Below are 27,768 nucleotides of genomic sequence, written 5' to 3'. Positions count from 1 at the left end.
CGTGGCTATGGGCACGTGGGCGGGCTATGGATAGGGCTATGGGGTTTTGGGTGTGGTTATGGGGGTGTGTTTATGGGGTTGTGGGCGTGGCTATGGGGTGTGGCTATGGGATTTGGGTGTGGCTATGGGGTTGTGGCTGAGGCGTGGTGGGCGTGGCTATGGGGTGTGGCTATGGGATTTGGGGTGTGGCTATGGGGTTGTGGCTGAGGCGTGGTGGGTGGCTATGGGGGCTGTGGGCGTGGCTAGGTTTGTGGGCGTGGCTAGTGAGGGTGTGGCTATGGGGTTGTGGGTGTGTCTATGAGGTTTTGGGTGTGGCTATGGCATTGTGGGTGTGGCTATGGGGTGTGGTGTGGCTATGGAGTTGTGGGTGTGGCTGTGGATTGTGGCTGTGGCTATGGGGTGTGGGGTGGCTGTGGGGTTTTGGGTGTGGCTATGGGTGTGGCTGTGGGGTGTGGCTATGAGGTTTTGGGTGTGGCTATGGGTTGTGGGTGTGGCTATGGGGCTGTGGGTGTGGCTATGTGGTGGGGGCGTGGCTATGTGGGTGTGGGTGTGGCTATGAGGTTTTGGGTGTGGTCACGGGCTGTGGGCGTGTCCGGGAGGGCGTGTCCGTGGGCGGGGCCTGACGCGCTGCCCAGGCCCCGCGAGCCGAGCCCCGAGGAGCCCCTGGGAGCCCCCTGAAACGGGCGGAGCTGGAACCGGCGGGAGTGACCCCCCTCGGGCTGGTACGGGGACATTGGGGACACCGGGGGGGGACATCGGGGACATCGGGGGGGGACATTGGGGGACATCGAGGGGACATCAGAGGGACACAATGGGGACATTGGGGGGGCACATAGAGTGGACATCGGTGGGGACATCAGGGGGGGACACAAAGGGGACATCGAGGGGACACTGGGGGGGGACACAATGGGGACACAATGGGGACATCGGGGAGGGGACACTGAGGGGACATTGGGGGGACATCAGGGGGACACTGAGGGTACATGGGGGGGACACTGGGGGGACACTGAGGTGACATTGGGGGGATACTGGGGGACACAAAGGGGGACACTGAGGGGGGGTCAGGAAGACACTGGGGGACATTTGGGGACACTGGGGGGACACTGGAGAGGTTGGGGGACACTGAGGGGGTCAAGGGGACATTTGGGGACACTGGGGGGACATTTGGGGACACTGGGGGGACACTGGGGGGACATTTGGGGACACTGAGGGGATCAGGGGTCACTTGGGGACACACCGAGGGACACAGCGGGGGTGGCAGCGTGTCCTGTCCCCGTTTGTCACCTCCCCCCCCCGTGTCCCCCCCCAGGGGCTGCTGCTGAGCGGGGACCCCCCAGGACTGAGCCCAAACCTGGGGCAGGAGCAGCGCCTCGGTGAGGGGGGGACCCAAAAATGGGGGAGGGGGACCCCAAAAATGGGGGGGGGGCACCAAAAATGGGGAGGGGGACCCCAAAAATGGTGGGGGGCTCAAAAATGGGGGGGCCCTAAAATGGGGAGGGGCTCAAAAATGGGGAGGGGGCTCAAAATGGGGGGAGGACACCAAAAATGGGGAGGGGGCTTAAAAATAGGGGGGGAACCCAAAAATGGGGGAGACACCAAAAATGGGGGTGAACCCCAAAATTGGGGGGGATCCCAAAAATTGTGGGGACCCCAAAAATGGGGGGGGACCCCAAAAATGGGGAGGGGGCTAAAAAATGGGGGGGGACACCAAAAATTGAGGGGACCCCAAAAATTGGGGGAGAGACCCCAAGAAAAGGGGGGACACCCCAAAAAAAAGGGGGGCTCAAAAATGTGGGGGGGGCTCAAAAATGGGGGGACCCAAAAAAAGGGGGGACCCCAAAAATTGGGGAGGGGCTCAAAAATGGAAGGGAACTCAAAAATGGGGGGGGACTTGGGGGGACCCAAAATTTGGGGAGGGGGACTTGGGGAAATCCCATAATTTGGGGAGGGGGACTTAGGGAGACCCCAAAATTTGGGGGGTGGGAACTTGGGGGGACCCCAAAATTTGGGGAGGGGGAGGTGGGGAGAGCCCAAAATTTGGGGAGGGGGACTTGGGGAGACCCCAAAATTTGGGGGGTGGGCTTGGGGACACCCCAAAATTGGTTTTTTTTGGTGGGGGGGACACCCCAATAATTTCTGTCCCCCCCCCCAGCGCTGCTGCCCGATGGTTTGACCCTGCCGGGAAATTGAGGAGGGGTCCCCCCAAAATCCAGCAGCGACCCCCCCTCAATTCGGGACCCCCCAAATTTCTTTTTTTGGGGGGGGGGTTTCAACAAAAAGCCATGACCTGACCCCTCCCCCCTTCCAAAATTGATCCCTCCCCTCAGGGACCCTCCCCAATTTATGATCCCCCCCCCCAAAATTCTCATTTTTGGGGACCCCTCCCCACAATTTGGTGCTTTGAGGGGTCCCACCCCCCCCCAATTTGGTGCTGGGGACCCCTCCCCACATTCGGTGCTGGGCTGGAAACGCCCCCCCCCCCCAAAATCCGGGACCACCCCTCCCCAAATTCCCCCAAAATCTCCCGAGACCCCCCCCCAAAAACCCCTCAGGACCCCAAACCCCTCCTCAAATTCCTCTCAGGACCCCCAAGACCCCCCCAAATTTCCCCAAAAATCCATGAGAGCCCCTCAGGAATCCCCTGAGACCCCCCAGGACCCCCCCAAATCCCCCCAGGACCCTCCAAAACCCCCCAAATTTCCCCCAGGACCCCCAAGACCCCCAAATTTCCCAAAAAACCCACGAGAGCCCCTCAGGAACCCCCTGAGACCCCAAGACCTCCCCAAATTCCCCCCAGGACCCCTCAAATTTCCCCCAGGACCCCCAAGACCCCCCCCCAATCCCTCCAGGACCCCCCAAATTCCCCCCAGGACCCCTCAAGACCCCCCCAGATCCCCCCAAATCCCCCCAAATTTCCCCACGACCCCAGGACCCCCCAAATTCCCCCCAGGACCCCCAGGACCCCTCCCCAAATTCCCCCCGCCCCCCCGGAGCCGCTGGACCCACACGCACACCCCCCCCCGTCCCCTCCCCCACCCCGCTTTTTTTTGGGGGGGGGTCCCTGTACGACCCCTCCCCCTCCCCTCCCCCACCCTCTGCTTTGGGGGGTCCCTGTACGACCCCCCCCTCCCCCGCGGTGTCCCCGCGGTGTCACCTCCCCCCCCCCCGCTGTCCCCTCCCCACATAAACCCGCTCTGAAACCGCCGCGGCTCCGGCTGTCACTGGGGGGGACATCGGGGACACTTTGGGGACACTCTGGGGACATCTGGGATACCTGGGGACAGTTTGGGGACACAAATCAGGGCCCTGGGGACACCTGGGGACACCTGAGGACCCTTGGTGACACCTGGTGACCCTTAGGGACCCTTGAGGGACACCTTGGGGACACTTTGGTGACCCTTGGGGACACTTTGGGGACACTTTGGGGCACCTGGGGACACAAATCAGGGCCCTGGGGCACCCGGGGACACCTGGGGACACTTTGGGGACCCTTGGGGACACTTTGGGGACACAAGACAGGGCCCTGGGACACCTGGGGACACCTGAGGACCTTGGGGACACTCGGGACAGGAGGGGACACTTGGGGACACTGTGGGGACATTTTGGGGACAGGAGGGGACACAAATCAGGGCCTTGGGGACACTGAGGACCCTTGGTGACACCTGGTGACCCTTAGGGACCCTTGAGGACACCTTGGGGACACTTTGGTGACCCTTGGGACACTTTGGGGACACAAGATAGGGCCCTGGGGACACTTTGGTGACCCTTGGGACACTTTGGGGACACAAGATACGGCCTGGGGACACTTTGGTGACCCTTGGGGACACTTGGGGACACAAGATACGGCCCTGGGGACACTTGGTGACCCTTGGGGACCCTGGGGACACTTTGGGTACCCCTGAGGGCACTTTGGGGACCCTTGGGGACACTTTGGGGACACCTGGGGACACAAGGCAGGGCCCTGGGGACACCTGAGGACACTTTGGGGACACCTGGGGACACTTTGGGGACACAAATCAGGGCCCGGGTACCCTTGGGGACACTTTGGGGACACTGAGGACACTTTGGGCACACTTGGGGACACAAGACAGGGCCCTGGGGACACCTGGTGACACTTGGGGACACCTGGGAACACTCTGGGACACAAGACAGGGCCCTGGGGACACCTGGTGACACTTTGGGGACATCTGGGGACACAATCAGGACCCTGGAGACACCTGGGGACAGGAGGGGACACACGGGAAGGCCTTGGCGACACTTTTGGGGACACTTTGGGGGCAGGAGGGGACACAGGGCAGGGCCTTGGGGACACCTGGGGACACCTGAGGACACCTGAGGACCCAAATCAGGGCCCTAGGGACCCTTGAGGACACTTTAGGGACCCCTGGTGACACTTTGGTGACACTTTGGGACCCTCCAACCCCGCCGCTCCTCCGCCCCCCGTTTACGACAGCGCTCCCCCTCCCTCGCGCTTTGCGGCAGCGGCGCTTGGCGGCCGCGCCCGGCGGCGGCGGCGGCGCTTACGGCCCGGCCATGGCGGAGAGGAGAGCGGGCGGGGAACGGCGGCGGTGCGGCCCCGGGCGGCCCCGAGCCCCGCCGAGCTCGAACGGGCCGAGGCGCTCAAGGCCCGCGCCAACGAGTACTTCAAAGGTAACGGCGGGCAACGGCGGCGAGCGGCGAGCGGGCCGCGGCGGGCAACGGCGGCGAGCGGGGCTGCCAGATTGGGAGCCATGGCGGGGAATGGGGCTGCCAAATAGTGAGCCATGGGGGGTAACGGCGGCGAGCGGGGCTGCCAGATTGGGAGCCATGGCGGGGAATGGGGCTGCCAAATAGTGAGCCAATGAGGGTAACGGGGCTGCCAGATAGGGAGCCATGGTGGGGAATGGGGCTGCTAAATAGTGATCCATAGGGGGTAACGGGGCTGCCAGATTGGGAGCTATGGAGGGGAATGGGGCTGCCAAATAGGGAGCACCGGGGATTAACGGGGGATAACGGGGACTGCCAGATAGAGATCCATCGGGGGTAACGGGGGCTGCCAGATTGGGAGCCATGGGGGGGAATGGGGCTGCTAAATAGTGAGCACCGGGGGGTAACGGCGGGCGGCGGGGCTGCCAGATTGGGAGTCATCGCGGGGAATGGGGCTGCCAAATAGGGAGCCACAGGGGGGAATGGGGCTGCCAGATTGGGAGCTATGGCGGGGAATGGGGCTGCTAAATAGTGAGCCAAGGCGGGCAACGGCGGCGAACGGGCTGCCAGATAGGGATCCATTAGGAGTAATGGGGGCTGCTAAATAGTGAGCCATAGGGATAACGGGGCTGCCAGATAGGGAGGCATGGGGGGAATCGGGGCTGCCAAATAGTGAGCACCGGGGATTAACGGAGCTGCCAGATTGGGAGCCATGGGGGGGAATGGGGGCTGCTAAATAGTGAGCACCGGGGGTAACGGGGCTGCCAGATTGGGAGCCATAGAGGGGAATGGGGCTGCTAAATAGTGAGCACGGGGATAACGGAGCTGCCAGAAAGCGATCCATTAGGAATAATGGGAGCTGCCAAATTGTGAGCACCGGGTGTTAACGGGGCTGCCAGAGAGTGATCCATTAGGACTAATGGGAACTGCCAAATAGTGAGCACCGGGGATTAACAGAGGATAACGGAGCTGCCAGAAAGCGATCCATTCGAAATAAGGGAGCTGCCAAATTGTGAGCACCAGAGGTTAACGGGGGATAACGGAGCTGCCAGATTGGGATCCATTAAGGGTAATGGGAGCTGCTAAATTGTGAGCACAGCTGCCAGAAAGGGATCCATTAGTTGTAATGGGGGCTGCCAAATAGTGAGCACCGGGTCTTAACGGGGGATAACGGAGCTGCCAGATAGGGAGCCATGAAGGGAATAGGGCTGCCAAATAGGGAGCCACTGAGGGCAGTGAGGGTAACGGGGCTGCCAGATTGGGATCCATTGGGGGTAATGGGGCTGCTAAATAGTGAGCACCCGGGATTAACGGGACTGCCAGATTGGGAGCCATGGGGGTAATGGAGCTGCCAGATTGGGATCCATTAAGGGTAATGGGAGCTGCTAAATTGTGAGCACAGCTGCCAGAAAGGGATCCAATTGGAGTAATGGGGCTGCCAAATAGTGAGCACCTGAGGTTAACGGGGGATAACGGGGCTGCCAGATAGGGAGCCATAGCGGGGAATGGGGCTGCCAGATAGGGAGCCACGGGGGTAACGGGGCTGCCAGATAGAGAGCCATGGGAGGAATGAGGGCTGCCAAATAGTGAGCACCGCGGATTAACGGGGCTGCCAGATTGAGATCTATTGGGAGTAACGGAGTGCCAAACAGTGAGCACCGGGGTAAGGGGGCTGCCAGATAGGGAGCCATGGCGGGGAATGGGGCTGCTAAATAGTGAGCGTGAGGGTAACGGGGCTGCCAGATAGGGAGCCATAGGGGAATAGGGGCTGCCAAATAGTGAGCCACTGAGTGCAGTGAGGGTAACGGGGCTGCCAGATTGTGATCCATTAGGAGTAATGGAGCTGCCAGATAGGGAGCCACGGGTGTAACGGGGCTACCAGATAGGGATCTATTGAGGGTAATGGGAGCTGCCAAATTGTGAGCACCGTAGGTTAACGGGGGATAACGGAGCTGCCAGATAGTGATCCATTGAGGGTCATGGGAGCTGCCAAATAGTGAGCACAGCTGCCAGAAAGGGATGTATGGGAGTAATGGGAGCTGCCAAATGTGAACAGCAGGGATTAATGGAGGATAACGGGGCTGCCAGATAGTGATCCATTAAGGGTAATGGGAGCTGCCAAATAGTGAGCACAGCTGCCAGAAAGGGATCCATTGGTGTAATGGGGGCTGCCAAATAGTGAGCACCGGGGATTAACGGGGGATAACGGAGCTGCCAGATAGGGATCCATTGGGAGTAATGGGGACTGCTAGATTGTGAGCTGTGGGGATCTATAGGGGCTGTTATTATGGAAATCTATAAGGGGCACTGGGGGCTTGCCAGATTGTGAGCTATAGGGATCTATATGGCTGCCAGAATGGGATCTATAGGGGGCACTGGGGGCTGCCAGAATGGGATCTATAGGGGCCACTGGGGGCTGCGAGATAGTGATCTATAGGGGCTGTTATGTGGGGATCTATAGGGGGCACTGGGGACTGCTAGATTGTGAGCTATAGGGATCTATAGGGGCTGCCAGATGGGGATCTATAGGGGGCACTGGGGGCTGCCAGATTGTGATCTATAGGGGCTGTTATATGGGGATCTATAGGGGACACTGGGGCTGCCAGATAGTTGATCCCACAGCTCTTCCTGCTAAATACTGAGCCATGAGAGCTAACCAGAGGCAGAGCCCGCTGCCACATCCTGATCCACCTGTTGATCCCCCAGGCCTTGGGGTGTGGTCAGTTGGGGTGTGGTCAGTCCTGGGGTTAGGGTCTGGTAAATCCTGGGCTTTGGGGTCTGGTCAGTCCTGGGTTGGGGTCTGGTCAGTCCTGGGGTTTGGGGTGTGGTCAGTCTCTGGTATTGGGGTGTGGTCAGTCCTGGGGTTTGGGGTTCTGGTCAGTCCTGGCCTTGGGGTGTGGTGAACCCTGGGTTTGGGGTCTGCTAAATCCTGGGGTTTAGGGTCTGGTCACTGCTGGAGTTCGGGTTGTGGTCAGTCCTGTAGTTTGGGGTCTGGTCCACTCCTGCCCTTTGGCATTGATCACCCTCTGTCTGTGGGGTCTGGTCACTCCTGGGCTTCAGGGTCTGGTCACTCTGGCCTTTGGGATATGGTCACTCCTGGACTTAGGGCCTGGTCACTCCTATCCTTTGAGATCTGATTACCCTCAGTCTTTGGGGTCTGGTCCAGTCCTGGGGTACAGGGTCTGAGTCACTCCTGGGCTGTGGGATCTGGCCACGCCCAGCCTTTGGGATCTGGTCTCTCCTATCCTTTGGGGCCTGGTCACTCCTGACCTTTGGGGTCTGGTCACTCCTGCCTTTGGGGTCTGGTCACTCTTGGCCTTTTGGATCTGATCACTCTCAGTCTTTGGATCTGGTCACTCCTGGACTTTAGGGCCTGGGTCACTCCTATCCTTTGGGATCTGATTACCCTCAGTCTTGGGGTCTGGTCAGTCCTGGGGTACAGGGTCTGGTACTCCTGGGCCTTCAGGGTCTGATCACTCTTGACCTTCGGGGTCTGGTCACTCTTGACCTTCAGGGCCTGGTCACTTCTATCCTTTGGGGTCTGGTCACTGCTGGACTTTAGGATCTGATCACCCCAACCTTTGGGGTCTGGTCACTCCTTATCCTTTGGGATCTGGTTCAGTCCTGCCCTTTGGGATCTAGTCAGTCCTGCCCTTGGGATCTAGTCAGTCCTGCCCTTTGGGGGTCTGGTCACTCTTATCCTTCGGGGTCTGGTCACTCTTGGCTTCAGGATCTGATCACCCCCAACCTTTGGGATCTGGTCACTGCTTGCCCTTTGGGTTCTGGACACTTCTATCCTTTGGGGTCTGCTCATTCCTGTCCTTTGGGGTCTGGTCATTCTTGACCTTTGAGATATCTGGTCACCCTCAGTCTTTGGAGTCTGGTCACTCTTGGCCTTTGGGATCTGGTCACTCCTGGCCTTTGGGGTCTGGTCACTCTTGACCTTGGGATCTGATCACCCTCAGTCTTTGGGAGTCTGGTCAGTCCTGGGGTACAGGGTCTGGTCGCTGCTGGACTTCAGGATCTGATCACTCTTGACCTTTGGGTTCTGGTCACCCTCAGTCTTTGGGGTCTGGTCACTCCTGGGCTTCAGGGCCTAGTCACTTCTATCCTTTGGGGCCTGGTCACTCCTGCCCTTCAGGGTCTGGTCATTCCTGGGCTTGGAATCTGGTGACTCCTGGGCTGTGGGATCTGGTCACTCCTGTCCTTTGGGGTCTGGTCACTCCAATCCTTTAGGATCTGGTCACTCCTGCCCTTCAGGGTTCTGGTCATTCCTGGGCTTGGAATCTGATCACTCTTGACCTTTGGGGTCTGGTCACTGCTGACCTTTGGGGTCTGGTCACTGCTGGACTTTAGGATCTGGTCACTCCTGCCCTTTGGGATCTGGTCACTCCTATCCTTTGGGATCTGGTCACTCCTGCCCTTTGGGATCTGGTCACTCATTGCCCTTTGGGATCTGGTCACTCCTATCCTTTGGGGCCTGGTCACTCCTGCCCTTTGGGGTCTGGTCACTCCTGCCCTTTGGGATCTGGTCACTCCTATCCTTTGGGGCCTGGTCACTCCTGCCCTTTGGGGTCTGGTCACTCCTGGCCTTTGGGATCTGTCACTCCTGCCCTTTGGAATCTGGTCACTCCTGGGCTGTGGGATCTGGTCACTTCTATCCTTTGGGGTCTGGTCACTCTTGGCCTTTGGGATCTGGTCAGTCCTGGCCTTCTGGATCTGATTACCCTCAGTCTTTGGGGTCTGGTCACTCCTATCCTTTGGGATCTGGTCACTCCTGGCCTTTGGGGTCTGGTCACTCCTGGGCTTCAGGGCCTGGTCACACCTATCCTTTGGGTCTGGTCACTGCTGGACTTCAGGGTCCCACCACCCTCACCCTTTGTGCCCACCCCTCTGTCCCCACCCCTGTGTCCCCCCAGGCAAGGACTACGAGAACGCGGTCAAGCTGTACAGCAGCGCCATCGAGCTGAACCCGTCCAACGCCATCTACTATGGGAACCGCAGCCTGGCCTACCTTGCGCACCGAGTGCTACGGCTACGCCCTGGCCGACGCCACGCGCGCCGTGCAGCTCGACGGCAAGTACGTCAAGGGCTACTACCGCAGAGCCGCCAGCAACATGGCCCTGGGCAAGTTCAAGGCGGCCCTCAGGGACTACGAGATGGTGAGCGGGGTTTGGGTCAGGGTGGTCATTATGGAGTCACGGTGGTCATTATGGGTCAGCTGTGTCCATCACGGGTCAGTGTGGTCATTATGGGGTCAGCAACATGGCCCTGGGCAAGTTCAAGGCGGCACTGAGAGACTACGAGATGGTGAGCGGGGTTTGGGGTCAGGGTGGTCATTGTGGGGTCAGTGTGTCCATCCTGGGGTCAGCAACAGGGCCCTGGGCAAGTTCAAGAGACTACGAGATGGTGAGCGGGGTTTGGGGGGTGTGAGGGCGTCTGTGTGTCCATCCCGGGGTCAGTGTGGTCATTATGGGTCAGTGTGTCCATCCATGGGCCACAGTGTGCTCCATGGGATCAGTGTGTCCATTCCGGGGTCAGAGTGGTCGTTATGGGGTCAGTGTGTCCATCATGGGGTCAGGGTGGTCATTCTGTGGTCAGGGAGGGTTGAGGGTGTCCCTGGGGTCAGTGTGTGCTCCATGGAGTCAGGGTGGTCACCCATGGGTTCAGTGCGGTCATTATGGGGTGAGGGTGGTCATTATGGGGTCAGCAACATGGCTCTGGGAAAGTTCAAGGCGGCCCTCAGAGACTACGAGATGGTGAGAGGGGTTTGGGGGGGTCAGTGTGTCCATCCGGGGTCAGTGTGGTCATTATGGGGTCAGTGTGGTCATTGTGGTGTCAGGTGTCCATCCTGGGGTCAGTGTGGTCATTATGGGGTCAGTGTGGTCATTATGGGTCAGTGTGTCCATCCTGGGGTCAGTGTGTCCATCCTGGGGTCAGTGTGGTCATTATGGGGTCAGTGTGGTCATTATGGGTCAGCATCATGGCCTGGGCAAGTTCAAGGCGGCACTGAGAGACTACGAGATGGTGAGAGCGGTTTTGGGGGGTGAGAGAGGGTCAGTGTGTCCCTTCCCGGGGTCAGTGTGGTCATTATGGGGTGAGGGTGGTCATTATGGGGTCAGTGTGTGCTCTATGGGGTCAGTGTGGTCATTATGGGGTCAGTGTGTCCATCCTGGGGTCAGTGTGTCCATCCATTGGGTCAGTGTGTGCTCCATGGGGTCAGTGTGTCCATGGGGTCAGTGTGTCCATCCATGGGGTCAGTGTGTCCATCCATTGGGTCAGTGTGTGCTCCATGGGGTCAGTGTGTCCATGGGGTCAGTGTGTCCATCCATGGGGTCAGTGTGTTCATGGGGTCAGTGTGTCCATGGGGTCAGTGTGTCCATGGGGTCAGTGTGTGCTCCATGGGGTCAGTGTGTCCATGGGGTCAGTGTGTCCATCCTGGGGTCAGTGTGTCCATCCATTGGGTCAGTGTGTGCTCCATGGGGTCAGTGTGTCCATGGGGTCAGTGTGTCCATGGGGTCAGTGTGTGCTCCATGGGTCAGTGTGTCCATGGGGTCAGTGTGTGCTCCATGGGGTCAGTGTGTCCATGGGGTCAGTGTGTCCATCCATGGGGTCAGTGTGTGCCTCTATGGGGTCAGTGTGGTCATTATGGGGTCAGTGTGTCCATCCTGGGGTCAGTGTGTCCAATCCATTGGGTCAGTGTGTGCTCCATGGGGTCAGTGTGTCCATGGGGTCAGTGTGTCCACTCCATGGGGTCAGTGTGTCCATCCATGGGGTCAGTGTGTGCTCCATGGGGTCAGTGTGTCCATCCATGGGGTCAGTGTGTCCATGGGGTCAGTGTGTCCATCCATGGGGGTCAGTGTGTCCATCCGTGGGGTCAGTGTGTCCATGGGGTCAGTGTGTCCATCCATGGGGTTCAGTGTGTCCATGGGGTCAGTGTGTGCTCCATGGGGTCAGTGTGTCCATGGGGTCAGTGTGTCCATCCGTGGGGTCAGTGTGTCCATGGGGTCAGTGTGTCCATCCATGGGGTCAGTGTGTCCATCCATGGGGTCAGTGTGTCCATGGGGTCAGTGTGTCCATCCATGGGGTCAGTGTGTGTCCATGGGGTCAGTGTGTCCATGGGGTCAGTGTGTGCTCCATGGGGTCAGTGTGTCCATCCATGGGGTCAGTGTGTCCATGGGGTCAGTGTGTGCTCCATGGGGTCAGTGTGTCCATGGGGTCAGTGTGTCCATCCATGGGGTCAGTGTGTCCATGGGGTCAGTGTGTCCATCCATGGGGTCAGTGTGTCCATGGGGTCAGTGTGTCCATCCATGGGGTCAGTGTGTCCATGGGGTCAGTGTGTGCTCCATGGGGTCAGTGTGTGCTCTATGGGGTCAGTGTGTCCATGGGGTCAGTGTGTCCATCCATGGGGTCAGTGTGTCCATGGGTCAGTGTGTGCTCCATGGGGTCAGTGTGTCCATCCATGGGGTCAGTGTGCATCCATGGGGTCAGTGTGTCCATGGGGTCAGTGTGTCCATGGGGTCAGTGTGTCCATCCATGGGGTCAGTGTGTGCTCCATGGGGTCAGTGTGTCCATGGGGTCAGTGTGTGCTCCATGGGGTCAGTGTGTCCATGGGGTCAGTGTGTCCATCCATGGGGTCAGTGTGTGCTCCATGGGGTCAGTGTGTCCATGGGGTCAGTGTGTGCTCTATGGGGTCAGTGTGTCCATGGGGTCAGTGTGTCCATGGGGTCAGTGTGTCCATCCATGGGGTCAGTGTGTCCATGGGGTCAGTGTGTCCATGGGGTCAGTGTGTCCATCCATGGGGTCAGTGTGTGCTCCATGGGGTCAGTGTGTCCATGGGGTCAGTGTGTGCTCCATGGGGTCAGTGTGTCCATGGGGTCAGTGTGTCCATCCATGGGGTCAGTGTGTGCTCCATGGGGTCAGTGTGTCCATGGGGTCAGTGTGTGCTCCATGGGGTCAGTGTGTCCATCCATGGGGTCAGTGTGTGCTCCATGGGGTCAGTGTGTCCATCCATGGGGTCAGTGTGTCCATGGGTCAGTGTGTCCATCCATGGGTCAGTGTGTCCATGGGGTCAGTGTGTGCTTCCATGTGGGTCAGTGTGTGCTCCATGGGTCAGTGTGTCATCCATGGGGTCAGTGTGTCCATGGGGGTCAGTGTGTGCTCCATGGGGTCAGTGTGTCCATGGGTCAGTGTTTGTCCATCCATGGGGTCAGTGTGTCCATCCATGGGGTCAGTGTGGTCCATCCATGGGGTCAGTGTGTGCTCCATGGGGTCAGTGTGTCCATCCATGGGGTCAGTGTGTGTCCATGGGGTCAGTGTTGTCCATGGGGTCAGTGTGTCCATCCATCGGGTCAGTGTGTGCTCCATGGGGTCAGTGTGTCCATGGGGTCAGTGTGTCCATCCATGGGGTCAGTGTGTGCTCCATGGGGTCAGTGTGTCCCATGGGGTCAGTGTGTCGATCCATGGGGTCAGTGTGTCCATGGGGTCAGTTGTGTCCATCCATGGGGTCAGTGTGTCCATCCATGGGGTCAGTGTGTCCATGGGGTCAGTGTGTCCATGGGGTCAGTGTGTGCTCCATGGGGTCAGTGTGTGCTCTATGGGGTCAGTGTGTCCATGGGGTCAGTGTGTCCATCCATGGGGTCAGTGTGTGCTCCATGGGGTCAGTGTGTGCTCCATGGGGTCATTGTGTCCATGGGGTCAGTGTGTGTCCATGGGGTCAGTGTGTCCATCCATGGGGTCAGTGTGTCCATGGGGTCAGTGTGTCCATCCATGGGGTCAGTGTGTCCATGGGGTCAGTGTGTGCTCCATGGGGTCAGTGTTGTCCATGGGGGTCAGTGTGTCCATCCATGGGTCAGTGTGTCCATGGGGTCAGTGTGTCCATGGGGTCCAGTGTGTGCTCCATGGGGTCAGTGTGTCCATCCATGGGGTCAGTGTGTGCTCCATGGGGTCAGTGTGTGCTCCATGGGGTCAGTGTGTCCATCCATGGGGTCAGTGTGTCCATGGGGTCAGTGTGTCCATGGGGTCAGTGTGTGCTCCATGGGGTCAGTGTGTCCATGGGGTCAGTGTGTCCATCCTGGGGTCAGTGTGTCCATGGGGTCAGTGTGTCCATGGGGTCAGTGTGTCCATCCATGGGGTCAGTGTGTCCATGGGGTCAGTGTGTGTCCATCCATGGGGTCAGTGTGTCCATCCCTGGGGTCAGTGTGTCCATGGGGTCAGTGTGTCCATCCCTGGGGTCAGTGTGTCCATGGGGTCAGTGTGTCCATCCATGGGGTCAGTGTGTGCTCCATGGGGTCAGTGTGTCCATCCATGGGTCAGTGTGTCCATCCATGGGGTCAGTGTGCTCCATGGGGTCAGTGTGTCCATCCATGGGGTCAGTGTGTCCATGGGGTCAGTGTGTGTCCATGGGGTCAGTGTGTGTCCATGGGGTCAGTGTGTCCATCATGGGTCAGTGTGTGCTCCATGGGTCAGTGTGTGCTCCATGGGGTCAGTGTGTCCATGGGGTCAGTGTGTCCATCCATGGGGTCAGTGTGTCCATGGGGTCAGTGTGTCCATCCATGGGGTCAGTGTGTGCTCCATGGGGTCAGTGTGTGCTCCATGGGGTCAGTGTGTCCATCCATGGGGTCAGTGTGTGCTCCATGGGGTCAGTGTGTGCTCCATGGGGTCAGTGTGTCCATCCATGGGGTCAGTGTGTCCATCCATGGGGTCAGTGTGTGCTCCATGGGGTCAGTGTGTCCATCCATGGGGTCAGTGTGTCCATCCATGGGGTCAGTGTGTCCATCCATGGGGTCAGTGTGTGCTCCATGGGGTCAGTGTGTCCATGGGGTCAGTGTGTCCATCCATGGGGTCAGTGTGTCCATGGGGTCAGTGTGTGTCCATGGGGTCAGTGTGTGTCCATGGGGTCAGTGTGTCCATGGGGTCAGTGTGTCCATCCATGGGGTCAGTTGTGTGCTCCATGGGGTCAGTGTGTCCATGGGGTCAGTGTGTCATCCATGGGGTCAGTGTGTCCATCCATAGGGGTCAGTGTGTGCTCCATGGGGGTCAGTGTGTGCTCCATGGGGTCAGTGTGTCCATGGGGTCAGTGTGTCCATCCATGGGTCAGTGTGTCCATGGGGTCAGTGTGTCCATCCATGGGGTCAGTGTGTGCTCCATGGGGTCAGTGTGTCCATGGGGGTCAGTGTGTCCATCCATGGGGTCAGTGTGTCCATGGGTCAGTGTGTCCATCCATGGGGTCAGTGTGTGCTCCATGGGGTCAGTGTGTCCATGGGGTCAGTGTGTCCATCCATGGGGTCAGTGTGTGCTCCATGGGGTCAGTGTGTCCATGGGGTCAGTGTGTCCATCCATGGGGTCAGTGTGTGCTCCATGGGGTCAGTGTGTCCATCCATGGGGTCAGTGTGTGCTCCATGGGTCAGTGTGTCCATGGGGTCAGTGTGTCATCCATGGGGTCAGTGCTCCATGGGGTCAGTGTGTCCATCCATGGGGTCAGTGTGTCCATGGGGTCAGTGTGTCCATCCATGGGGTCAGTGTGTCCATCCATGGGGTCAGTGTGTCCATGGGGTCAGTGTGTCCATCCATGGGGTCAGTGTGTGCTCCATGGGGTCAGTGTGTCCATCCATGGGGTCAGTGTGTGCTCCATGGGGTCAGTGTGTCCATCCATGGGGTCAGTGTGTGCTCCATGGGGTCAGTGTGTCCATGGGGTCAGTGTGTCCATGGGGTCAGTGTGTCCATCCATGGGGTCAGTGTGTCCATCCATGGGGTCAGTGTGTCCACTCTGGGGTCAGGGAAGCCTTGGGGACATCCCTGGTCCCTGAAGGTGTCCTTTGATGTCCCCGTCTCTCCTGTGGATGTGTCCCCAGCTGTCCCCATGCCCTGTGACTGTGTCCCTCGATGTCCCCACACCCCCTGACCATGTCCCCCATTGTCCCCACCCCCCTGACCGTGTCCCCTGCTGTCCCCTTACTTTCCCCCACTGTCCCCACATTCCCTGACCGTGTCCCTTCACTCCCTGACGGTGTCCCCCACTGTCCCCTGCTGTCCCCCGCTGTCCCCATACGCTGTGACAGTGTCCCCAGCTGTCCCCACACCCCCTGACCGTGTCCCCCCACTGTCCCCAGCTGTCCCCCGCTGTCCCCACACCCCCTGACGGTGTCCCCCTGCTGTCCCCTGCTGTCCCCACACCCCCTGACCGTGTCCCCATGCCCTGTGACCGTGTCCCCACACCCCCGACCGTGTCCCCCACTGTCCCCTTGCTGTCCCCAGCTGTTCCCACACCCCCTGACCGTATCCCCACCCCCCTGACCATGTCCCCCCACTGCCCCCAGCTGTCCCCACCCCCCTGACAGTGTCCCCACTCCCCCTGACCGTGTCCCCACCCCCTGTGACCATGTCCCCCTCACTGTCCCCAGCTGTCCCCACACCCCCTGACCGTATCCCCACCCCCCTGACCGTGTCCCCTGCTGCCCCCTGCTGTCCCCACCCCCCTGACTGTGTCCCCCACTGTCCCCACACCCCCTGACCATGTCCCTTCACCCCCCTGACCGTGTCCCCAGCTGTCCCCACTCCCCCTGACCATGTCCCCACCCCCCCTGATGGTGTCCCCCGCTGTCCCCACACCCCATAACCGTGTCCCCACCCGCCCTGACAGTGTCCCCCCGCTGTCCCCCGCTGTCCCCACCCCCTCTGACCGTGTCCCCCTGCTGTCCCCTGCTGTCCCCACACCCCCTGACCGTGTCCCCCCGCTGTCCCCTGCTGTCCCCACACCCCCTGACCGTGTCCCCCCACTGTCCCCTGCTGTCCCCACACCCCCTGACCGTGTCCCCCCCACTGTCCCCTGCTGTCCCCACACCCCCTGACCGTGTCCCCCCACTGTCCCCTGCTGTCCCCACACCCCCTGACCATGTCCCCCCACTGTCCCCTGCTGTCCCCACACCCCCTGACCATGTCCCCCCACTGTCCCCTGCTGTCCCCACACCCCCTGACCATGTCCCCCCACTGTCCCCTGCTGTCCCCACACCCCCTGACCATGTCCCCCCACTGTCCCCTGCTGTCCCCCACACCCCCTGACCGTGTCCCCATGCCCTGTGACCGTGTCCCCACACCCCCGACCGTGTCCCCCACTGTCCCCTTGCTGTCCCCAGCTGTCCCCACTCCCCTGACCGTGTCCCCAGGTGTCCCCCGCTGTCCCCACACCCCATGGCCATGTCCCCTCGCTGTCCCCTCACTGTCCCCACCCCCCTGACCATGTCCCCCCGCTGTCCCCAGCCCCCCTGACAGTGTCCCTCACTGTCCCCTCGCTGTCCCCCACACCCCCTGACCGTGTCCCCACACCCCCTGACCATGTCCCCACCCCCCTGACGGTGTCCCCGCTGTCCCCCGCTGTCCCCAGCTGTCCCCACACCCCCTGACCGTGTCCCCCGCTGTCCCCCGCTGTCCCCACCCCCCCTGACCGTGTCCCCAGCTGTCCCCCCGCTGTCCCCTGCTGTCCCCCCACACCCCCTGACCCTGTCCCCCGGTGTCCCCAGGTGGTGAAGGTGCGGCCCAACGACAAGGACGCCAAGCTCAAGTACCAGGAGTGTCACCGCATCGTCAAGCAGAAGGCGTTCGAGCGCGCCATCGCCAGCGACGAGCACAAGCGCTCCGTGGTCGACTCGCTGGACATCGAGAGCATGAGTGAGACCCCCACCCACCCGGGGGGCCTTGGGGAGGGGGCTCAGGGGTCACTCGGGGGTCCTGGGGGAGGATCAAGGGCCTTGGGGGTCCCTGGGAGGGGGGTCAGGGGTCACTCGGGGGTCCTGGGGGAGGATCAAGGGCCCTGGGGGTCCCTGGGAGGGGGTCAGGGGTCACTCGGGGGTCCTGGGGGAGGATCAAGGGCCTTGGGAGGGGGGTCAGGGGTCACTCGGGGTCCTGGGGGACGATCAAGGGCATTGGGGGTCCCTGGGAGGGGGGTCAGGGGTCACTCGGGGGTCCTGGGGGAGGATCAAGGGCCAAGGGAGGGGGTGGGGGTGTCCTGGGAGGGGCTGGGGGGTCCAGGGGGGTCCCTAGGAGGGGCTGAGATCCCCATAAGGGTCCCTGGAAGGGTCTGGGGTCCCCATAAGGGTCCCTGGGGGTCCCTGGGAGGATCTGGGGGGTCCCTGAGAGGATCTGGGGTACCCATGAGGGTCCCTGGGAGGGGCTGGAGGGTCCCTGGGAGGGGCTGGGGATCCCTAAGGATCCCTGGGGGTCCTCAGAAGGGGCTGGGGGGTCCTGGGAGGGGCTGGGGGGGGTCTTCTGGAGGGGCTGGGGTCCCTGAGAGGGGCTGGGGTCTCCATAAGGGTCTCTGGGAGGGGCTGGGGGGTTCCTGGGAGGGGCTGGGGGTCCCTGGGAGGGGCTGGGGTCTTCAGGAGGGTCTCTGGGAGGGTTTTGGGGGTCCCCATAAAGGTCTCTGGAAGGGGCTGGGGTCCCTGGGAGGGGCTGGGGTCCCCATGAGGGTCCCTGGGAGGGGCTGGGGTCCCCATAAGGGTCCCTGGGAGGGGCTGGGGGGTCCCTGGAAGGGTCTGGGGTCCCCATAAGGGTCCCTGGAAGGGGCTGGGGTCCCCATAAGGGTTCCTGGGAGGGGCTGGGGTCCCCATAAGGGTCCCTGGGGGTCCCTGGGAAGGGCTCGGGGGTCCAGGAGGGTCCCTGGGAGGTTTTTAGGGTCCCCATGAATGTCTGGGGGTCCCCACGGGGGTCTCACTGTCCCCTCTGTCCCCTCACTGTCCTCTCCCTGTCCCCTCTGTCTCTCCCTGTCCCCCCTCTGTCCCCTCTGTCCCCTCACTGTCCCCACTGTCCCCTCTGTCCCCTCTGTCCCCTCTATCCCCTCTGTCCCTCTGTCCCCCTCCCTGTCCCTTCCCTGTCCCCTCTCTATCCCCCCTCTATCCCCTCTCCGTCCCCACTGTCCCCACTGTCCCCTGTGTCCCCTGTGTCACCTCACTGTCCCCTCACTGTCCCCACTGTCCCCTGTGTCCCCTGTGTCACCTCACTGTCCCCTCTGTCCCCTGTGTCTCCTCACTGTCCTCACTGTCCTCACTGTCCCCTGTGTCCCCTGTGTCCCCTCTATCCCTTCTCTGTCTCCTCACTGTCCCCTCACTGTCCCCTCTATCCGCTCACTGTCCCCTGTGTCCCCTGTGTCCCCTGTGTCCCCTCTATCCCTTCTGTGTCCCCTCACTGTCCCCTCACTGTCCCCTCTATCCGCTCACTGTCCCCTCTGTCCCCACTGTCCTGTCTGTCCCCACTGTCCCCCGTGTCCCCCGTGTCCCCAAGCCATCGAGGACGAGTACAGCGGCCCCAAGCTGGAGGACGGCAAGGTGACGCTGGCCTTCATGAAGGAGCTGATGCAGTGGTACAAGGACCAGAAGAAACTCCACAGAAAATGCGCCTACCAGGTACCCCCCAAACCCCCCAGGGCTGTCCCCAACTGTCCCCAACTCTGCTGTCCCCAACTGTGCTGTCCCCAAATGTCCCCGCCCCGCAGATCCTGGTGCAGGTGAAGGAGGTGCTGGCCAAGCTGCCCACCCTGGTGGAGACCACGTTGAAGGAGGTGAGTGCCCCCTTTGCTTTTTTGGGGGCTCTGAGGGGGTGTCCCCGTGGTGGCACGGTGACACTGGTGCCACCCCCGTGTCCCCTGAGCAGACAGAGAAGGTGACAGTGTGCGGGGACACCCACGGCCAGTTCTACGACCTGCTCAACATCTTCGAGCTCAACGGGCTCCCCTCCGAGGCCAACCCTTATGTATCCAACCCTGGGCTGGGCTGGGCTGGGGGGGACACCGAGGGGACGCTGGGGACACTCCTGGGGGTGGCATTGTCCTGAGCTGGTGACAGATTTTCAACGGGGACTTCGTGGACCGCGGCTCCTTCTCGGTCGAGGTCATCCTGACGCTCTTTGGCTTCAAGCTGCTCTACCCCGACCATTTCCACCTGCTCCGAGGTAATGCAGGGCCTGCAGTCCCCACAGCTGTCACCTCCTGTCACCTCCTGTCACCTCCTGTCACCTCCTGTCCCCTCCTGTCACCTCCTGTCCCCCATTGTCCCCTGTGGATCACTATCTGGCAGCCCCCGTTGTACGCTATAGCTCACTTTCTGGCAGGTCTTGAAGTTTTGTCGCTTTTGGGTTTGGGGACATCTCTGTCCCTTGGGGTTGGTGGCATTCCTGTCCCCTTGGAGGGTTTGGGGATGTCCCTGTCCCCTTGGAGGGTTTGGGGACATCCCTGTGCCTTTGGGGTTTGGGACATCTCTGTCCCTTGGGGTTGGGGACGTCCCTGTCCCCTGGGGTTGGTGACATCCCTGTCCCTTGGGGTTGGTGGTATCCCTGTCCCTTGGGGTTGGGGACATTCCTGTCCCTTGTGGGGTTGGGGACATCCCTGTCCTTTGGAGTTGGTGGCATTCCTGTCCCTGGGGTTGGGGACATCCCTGTCCCCTTGGAGGGTTTGGGGACGTCCCTGTCCCTTGGGGTTGGGGACATCTCTGTCCCTTGGGGTTGGGGACGTCCCTGTCCCCTTGGAGGATTTGGGGACATCCCTGTCCCCTTGGGGTTGGTGGCATCCCTGTCCCCAGACGCCAGACAGTGTCCCCAGACCCTAGACAGTGTCCCCAGACCCAGACACTGTCCCCAGGGGTGGCAGTGTCCCCAGACCCCAGACAGTGTCCCCAGGGGTGGCAGTGTCCCCAGGGGTGGCAGTGTCCCCAGGCCCAGACAGTGTCCCCAGGGGTGGCAGTGTCCCCAGGGGTGGCAGTGTCCCCAGACCCCGGACAGTATCCCCAGGGGTGGCAGTGTCCCCAGGGGTGGCAGTGTCCCCAGGTCCAGGCAATGTCCCCAGGGGTGGCAGTGTCCCCAGACCCCAGGCAGTGTCCCCAGACCCCAGGCAGTGTCCCCAGACAGTGTCCCCAGGGGTGGCAGTATCCCCAGGGGTGGCAGTGTCCCCAGGCCCAGGCAGTGTCCCCAGGGGTGGCAGTGTCCCCAGACCCCAGGCAGTGTCCCCAGACCCCAGACACTGTCCCCAGGGGTGGCAGTGTCCCCAGACCCCAGGCAGTGTCCCCAGACCCCAGACACTGTCCCCAGGGGTGGCAGTGTCCCCAGGGGTGGCAGTGTCCCCGTGTCCCCGCAGGGAACCACGAGACAGACAACATGAACCAGATCTACGGCTTCGAGGGCGAGGTGAAGGCCAAGTACACGGCGCAGATGTTCGCGCTCTTCAGCGAGGTCTTCGAGTGGCTGCCCCTGGCCCAGTGCATCAACGGCAAAGTGCTGGTGAGGGGACACGGGGGGACACGGGGGGGACACGGGGGGGGACACCGGGGGGGCACGGGGGGGACACCGGGGGGGACACCGGGGGGCACACTGCCACCCGGGATCACTATCTGGCAGCTCCCATTGGCTAGAATAGCTCTCTATTTGGCAGCCCCAGTGGCTCATTATCTGGCAGCTCCTATTGGCTGCTATAGGTCCCTATTTGGCATCCGGATGGCTCACTATTTGGCAGTGCCCATTGGCCTGTATAGATCCCTTTTTGGCAGCCCAAGTGGCTCACTATCTGTCCCCCCCTGTCCCCTCCTGTCCCTGCTGTCCCCGCTGTCCCCTCCTGTCCCTGCTGTCCCCCCATGTCCCCACTGTCCCCTCCTGTCCCTGCCATCCCCTCCTGTCCCTGCTGTCCCCTCCTGTCCCCACTGTCCCTGCCATCCCCTCCTGTCCCTCCTGTCCCTCCTGTCCCTCCTGTCCCTGCCATCCCCTCCTGTCCCTGCTGTCCCCTCCTGTCCCCGCTGTCCCCTCCTGTCCCCTGCTGTTCCCATGTCCCTCCTGTCCCTGCTATCCCCCCCATGTCCCTCCTGTCCCCGTGTCCCCTCCTGTCCTCACTGTCCCCCTGTCCCTGCTGTCCCCTCCTGTCCCTGCTGTCCCCTCCTGTCCCCTCCTGTCCCCTCCTGTCCCTGCCATCCCCCCCCGTGTCCCTGCTGTCCCCTCCTGTCCCTGCCATCCCCCCCATGTCCCCCCCTGTCCCCCATGTCCCTGCCATCCCCTCCTGTCCCTGCTGTCCCCTCCTGTCCCTGCTGTCCCCCCATCCCTGCCATCCCCTCCTGTCCCCACTGTCCCCTCCTGTCCCTGCTGTCCCCCCAATCCCTGTCATCCCCCCATGTCCCTGCCATCCCCTCCTGTCCCCGCTGTCCCCTCCTGTCCCTACTGTCCCCTACTGTCCCTGCCATCCCCCCCATGTCCCTGCTGTCCCCGCTGTCCCCCATGTCCCTGCTGTCCCCTCCTGTCCCCGCTGTCCCCTCCTGTCCCTGCCATCCCCCCCTGTCCCTGCTGTCCCCATGTCCTGCTGTCCCTGCCATCCCCCTGTCCCCTCATGTCTCTGCCATCCCCTCCTGTCCCTGCTGTCTCTGCTGTCCCCTCCTGTCCCTGCCATCCCCTGCTGTCCCCTCTGTCCCTGCTGTCCCTGCTGTCCCCTCCATGTCCCTGCCATCCCCTCCTGTCCCTGCTGTCCCCTCCTGTCCCTGCTGTCCCCTCCTGTCCCTGCCGTCCCCTCCTGTCCCCACTGTCCCCATGTCCCTGCCATCCCCCCCATGTCCCTCCTGTCCCTGCCATCCCCTCCTGTCCCTGCCATCCCCTCCTGTCCCTGCCATCCCCTCCTGTCCCTGCTGTCCCCTGCTGTCCCTGCCATCCCCCCCATGTCCCCCCTGTCCCCGTGTCCCCACCCCGTGTCCCCAGATCATGCACGGGGGTCTCTTCAGCGAGGACGGCGTCACCCTCGATGACATCCGCAAGATCGAGCGCAACCGGCAGCCCCCGGACTCAGGTGGGACGGGGACGTGTCCCCAAGGTGTCCCCAAGGTGTCCCCAAGGTGTCCCCAGGGTGTCCCCAGCCAGGGGACAGAGCTGTGACCCCCCCTGTGTCCCCTCAGGGCCGATGTGTGACCTGCTCTGGTCTGACCCCCAGCCCCAGGTGAGCTGTGACCCCCCGGGATGTCCCCAAGGTCCTGGGGGTGTCACCATGGTGTCCCCAAGGTCCTGGGGATGTCACCTCCCCTGTCCCCAAGGTCCTGGGGATGTCACCTCCCCTGTCCCCATGTCCTGGGGGTGTCACCATGGTGTCCCCAAGGTCCTGGGGATGTCACCTCTCCTGTCCTCAAGTCCTTGGGGGTGTCACCTCCCCTGTCCCCAAGGTTCTGGGGGTGTCACCTCTCCTGTCCTCAAGTCCTTGGGGGTGTCACCTCCCCTGTCCCCAAGGTCCTGGGGGTGTCACCTCCCCTGTCCTCAAGTCCTTGGGGTGTCCCCTCCTCTGTCCCCAAGTGTCACCTCCCCTGTCCCCAGGTCCTGGGGATGTCACCTCCCCTGACCCAAGGTCCTGGGGGTGTCACCTCTCCTGTCCTCAAGTCCTTGGGGGTGTCACCTCCCCTGTCCCCAAGATTCTGGGGGTGTCACCTCCCCTGTCCCCAAGTGTCACCTTCCCTGTCCCCAAGGTCCTGGGGATGTCCCCTCCCCTGTCCCCAACTCCTTGGGGGTGTCACCTCCCCTGTCCCCAAGTTCTGGTGACATTCTCCCCCCTGTCCCCAAGTCCTGGGGGTGCCCCCATGGTGTCCCCAGGTGCCAGTTTGGCCCCGATGTCCCCAATGTCCCCAATCCCCCCAATGTCCCCAATGTCCCCAATGTCCCCATGTCCCCAGAACGGCCGCTCGGTCAGCAAGCGCGGGGTCAGCTGCCAGTTCGGCCCCGATGTCACCAAGCGCTTCCTGGAGCGGAACCGCCTGGAGCTGATCATCCGCAGCCACGAGGTCAAGGCCGAGGGCTACGAGGTGGCACACGATGGCCGCTGTGTCACCGTCTTCTCCGCGCCCAACTACTGGTGAGTGACACTGGGGACACTGGGGACACTGGGGACACTGGGGACACTGGGGTGGCCGTGGGGCAGTGTCCATGGTGGCACACGATGGCCGCTGTGTCACCGTCTTCTCTGCGCCCAACTACTGGTGAGTGACACTGAGGGGACACTGGGGACACTGCTGAGGACACTGGGGACACTGAGGGGACACTGGGGGGACACTGGGGACACTGGGGACACTGGGGTGGCCGTGGGGCAGTGTCCATGGTGGCACACGATGGCCGCTGTGTCACCGTGTTCTCCGCGCCCAACTACTGGTGAGTGACACTGGGGACACTGAGGGGACACTGCTGGGGACACTGGGGAGGACACTGGGGACATTGGGGGACACTGGGGACACTGCTGGGGACACTGGGGACACTGGGGTGGCTGTGGGGCAGTGTCCATGGTGGCACACGATGGCCGCTGTGTCACCGTCTTCTCTGCGCCCAACTACTGGTGAGTGACACTGCTGGGGACATTGGGGACACTGGGGGGACACTGGGGACACTGAGGGGACACTGGGGACACTGGGGTGGCCGTGGGGCAGTGTCCATGGTGGCACACGATGGCCGCTGTGTCACCGTCTTCTCTGCGCCCAACTACTGGTGAGGGGACATTGGAGGGACACTGGGGACACTGCTGGGGACATTGGGGACACTGAGGGGACACTGGGGACACTGGGGACACTGGGGTGGCCGTGGGGCAGTGTCCATGGTGGCACACGATGGCCGCTGTGTCACCGTCTTCTCTGCGCCCAATTACTGGTGAGGGGACACTGGGGACACTGCTGGGGACATTGGGGACACTGCTGGGGACACTGGGGTGGCCGTGGGGCAGTGTCCATGGTGGCACACGATGGCCGCTGTGTCACCGTCTTCTCTGCGCCCAACTACTGGTGAGTGACACTGCTGGGGACACTGAGGGGACACTGGGGACACACTGGGGACACTGAGGGGACACTGGGGACACTGCTGGGGACACTGGGGGGACACTGGGGACACTGGGGGGACATTTGGGGACACTGGGGGACACTGAGGGACACTGGGGACACTGGGGGACTGGGGGGACACTGGGGACACTGGGGACACTGGGGGACACGGGGGGGTACTGGGGGACACTGCTGGGGACACTGGGGGGACATTGGATGGGACACTGGGGACACTGGGGACACTGGGGTGACATTGGATGGGACACTGGGGACACTGGGGGACACTGCTGGGGACACTGGGGACACTGGGGACACTGGGGGACACTGGGGGGACACTGGGGGACACTGGGGGGACACTGGGGACACTGCTGGGGACACTGGGGGGACATTGGGGACACTGCTGGGGACACTGGGGTGGCCGTGTGGCAGTGTCCGTGGTGGCCACGATGGCCGCTGTGTCACCGTCTTCTCTGCGCCCAACTACTGGTGAGGGGACACTGGGGACACTGGGGACACACTGAGGGGACACTGGGGACACTGAGGGGACACTGGGGACACTGGGGGACACTGAGGGGACACTGGGGACACTGCTGGGGACACTGGGGACACTGAGGGGACACTGGGGGGACACTGGGGACACTGAGGGGATACTGGGGGGACACTGCTGGGGACACTGGGGGGACACTGAGGGGACACTGGGGGACACTGAGGGGACACTGGGGACACTGCTGGGGACACTAGGGACACTGGGGACACTGCTGGGGACAGTGAGGGGACACTGGGGACACTGAGGGGACACTGGGGGGACACTGGGGACACTGAGGTGGCCGTGGGGCAGTGTCCATGGTGGCCACGATGGCCGCTGTGGTGTCCCCAATGTCCCCAAGTGTCCCCAAATGTCCCCAAATGTCCCATCCCTGATGGTCCCCCAGCCTCAGTGGCCCACAAGGGCCATGCTCTGATGTCCCCAAATGTCCCCAAGTGTCCCATCCCTGGTGATCCCCCAGCCTTGGTAGTTCACAGGGACCATGCTGTGGTGTCCCCAAGTGTCCCCAGATGTCCCCAAATGTCCCATCCCTGATGATCCCCAGCCTTGGTAGCCCACAGGGGCCATGGTGTGGTGTCCCCAAGTGTCCCCAAATGTCCCCAAATGTCCTTGGTGGCCCACGGTGGCCATGCTCTGGTGTCCCCAAGTGTCCCCAAATGTCCCCAAGTGTCCCCAAATGTCCCATCCCTGGTGATCCCCAGCCTTGGTAGCCCACGGGGGCCATGGTGTGGTGTCCCCAAGTGTCCCCAAGTGTCTCCAAGTGTCCCCAAATGTTGCCAAGTGTCCCCAAATGTCCCATCCCTGGTGGTCCCCCAGCCTTAGTGCTCCATGGGCACCGTGCTCTGATGTCCCCAAATGTCCCCAAATGTCCCCAAATGTCCCATCCCTGGTGGTCCCCAGCCTTGGTGCTCCATGGGCACCGTGCTCTGATGTCCCCAAGTGTCCCCAACTGTCCCCAAATGTCCCTGCAGTGACCAGATGGGCAACAAGGGCTCGTACATTCACCTGCGGGGCAGCGACCTCCGCCCCGACTTCCACCAGTTCACAGCAGTGGTGAGTCTGGGGGCTGGGACCCCCAAATGGGGCTGGGGACCCCCGAAATGGGGCTGGGGGACACCAAAAATGGGGCTGGGGACCCCAAAATCCAACCCAGGGACCCCAAAATGGGGCTGGGGACCCCAAAAATGGGGCTGGGGACACCCAAAATGGGGCTGGGGGACACCAAATGGGGCTGGGGACCCCAAAAATGGGGCTGGGGGACACCAAATGGGGCTGGGGACCCCAAAAATGGGGCTGGGGGACCCCCGAAATGGGGCTGGGGACCCCAAAATGGGGCTGGGGACACCAAAAATGGGACTGGGGACCCAAAAATGAGGCTGGGGACACCCAAATGGGGCTGGGGACACCAAAATGGGGCTGGGGACCCCAAAATGGGGCTGGGGACCCTCAAAATGGGGCTGGGGACCCCCAAAATCTTATTGGGGACCCCAAAAATGGGGCTGGGGACCCCAAAATGGGGCTGGGGACCCCAAAATCCAACCCAGGGCCCCAAAATCGGATTGGGGACCCCAAAATCTGACTGGGGACCCCCAAAATCCAACCCAGGGACCCCAAAATGGGGCTGGGGACCCCAAAATCCAACCCAGGGACCCCAAAATGGGGCTGGGGACCCCCAAAATCTGACCCAGGGACCCCCAAAAATATGGGGGGGGGGGCTCGAATTTATGGGGGGTGGTCGAGAGGGATTTTTGGGGGGATTTTTGGGGTCTCATCCTTTTTTGGGAGGTGGTCCCAGGGATTATTTAGAGGGGATTTTTGGGGTCTCACCCTTTTTGGGGGGTGGTCCCAGGGGTATTTTAGGGGGGATTTTAGGGGTCCCAGGGGTAATTTGGGGAAAACTTTTGGGGTCTCATCCTTTTTTAGGGGGTGGTCCCAGGGGTAATTTGGGGAAAACTTTTGGGGTCTCATCCTTTATTGGGGGTCCTAGGGGTTATTTAGGGGGGGATTTTTGGGGTCTCACCCTTTTGGGGGGATTTTAGGGGGGATTTTTGGGGGGTGGTCCCAGGGATTGTTTGGGGGGGATTTTTGGGGTCTCACCCTTTTTTGGGGGGTGGTCCCAGGGGTTATTTAGGGGGGATTTTAGGGGTCCTAGGGGTAATTTGGGGAGATTTTTGGGGGGATTTTAGGGGGTCTCACCCTTTTTTGGGGGGGTGGTCCCAGGGGTTATTTTGGGGGTGAAATCTCTTTCCTCCCTCATCTTTATTGCTGCAACCTCAGGAATTTTGGGTGGGGGGTCTCAGGGGCCGTGTCCAGGTTTCCAATTTGGGTTGGGGGGGAGGTGAGGAGACCCCCACTCTGGAAATTTGGGGTGGGGGAGACCCCCCCCAAACCCCCCCTGACCCCCCCAAATTTCCCCCCCCAGCCTCACCCCAACGTCAAGCCCATGATGTACGCGAACACCCTCCTGCAGCTGGGCATGATGTGACCCCTCCCCAAAATAAAAAATAAAATAAAAAAAATCCCCCCCCCCCCCAGGACCCCTCCCCACCCCCCCCACCCGCCCCCCACCCTCAGCACCCCCCACGGGGGTTTTAATATATTGGAAGATTGTATTTATTCCCCTCCCCCCTCCCCAGTGCTCCCAGTTTGGGGCTGGGACTGGGGCGGCACCTCCCGGGGTTGGGGGAGGGGGAGGGGGGGGGGGAGGTGTTGGAATTTTGGGGGGGGGGTCTCTCCTCCCCC

At 61.8% G+C, this 27,768-nt stretch overlaps 1 protein-coding gene across 1 annotated transcript; it reads left to right on the top strand.

The window, feature by feature from the left end:
• Positions 1-223: 223 nt before the first annotated feature.
• LOC117009636 (serine/threonine-protein phosphatase 5) lies at positions 224-27,524 on the top strand. Its single transcript, XM_033083914.2, is given in 15 exon segments — positions 224-263; positions 4,483-4,650; positions 9,606-9,700; positions 9,702-9,848; positions 17,205-17,352; positions 18,961-19,082; positions 19,172-19,237; positions 19,330-19,428; positions 19,521-19,626; positions 20,804-20,946; positions 22,399-22,486; positions 22,593-22,633; positions 23,355-23,533; positions 25,998-26,079; positions 27,449-27,524. Coding segments are annotated over 15 exon segments (1,587 nt in total). The 3' UTR covers positions 27,512-27,524.
• The last annotated feature ends 244 nt before the right edge of the window (positions 27,525-27,768 follow it).

Source organism: Catharus ustulatus, chromosome 34 (genome assembly GCF_009819885.2).
Source record: "Catharus ustulatus isolate bCatUst1 chromosome 34, bCatUst1.pri.v2, whole genome shotgun sequence".
NCBI classification, from domain to species: domain Eukaryota; kingdom Metazoa; phylum Chordata; class Aves; order Passeriformes; family Turdidae; genus Catharus; species Catharus ustulatus.
The sequence above is the reverse complement of the archived record's forward strand: the minus strand, read 5'-3'. Positions and strand labels throughout refer to the sequence as shown.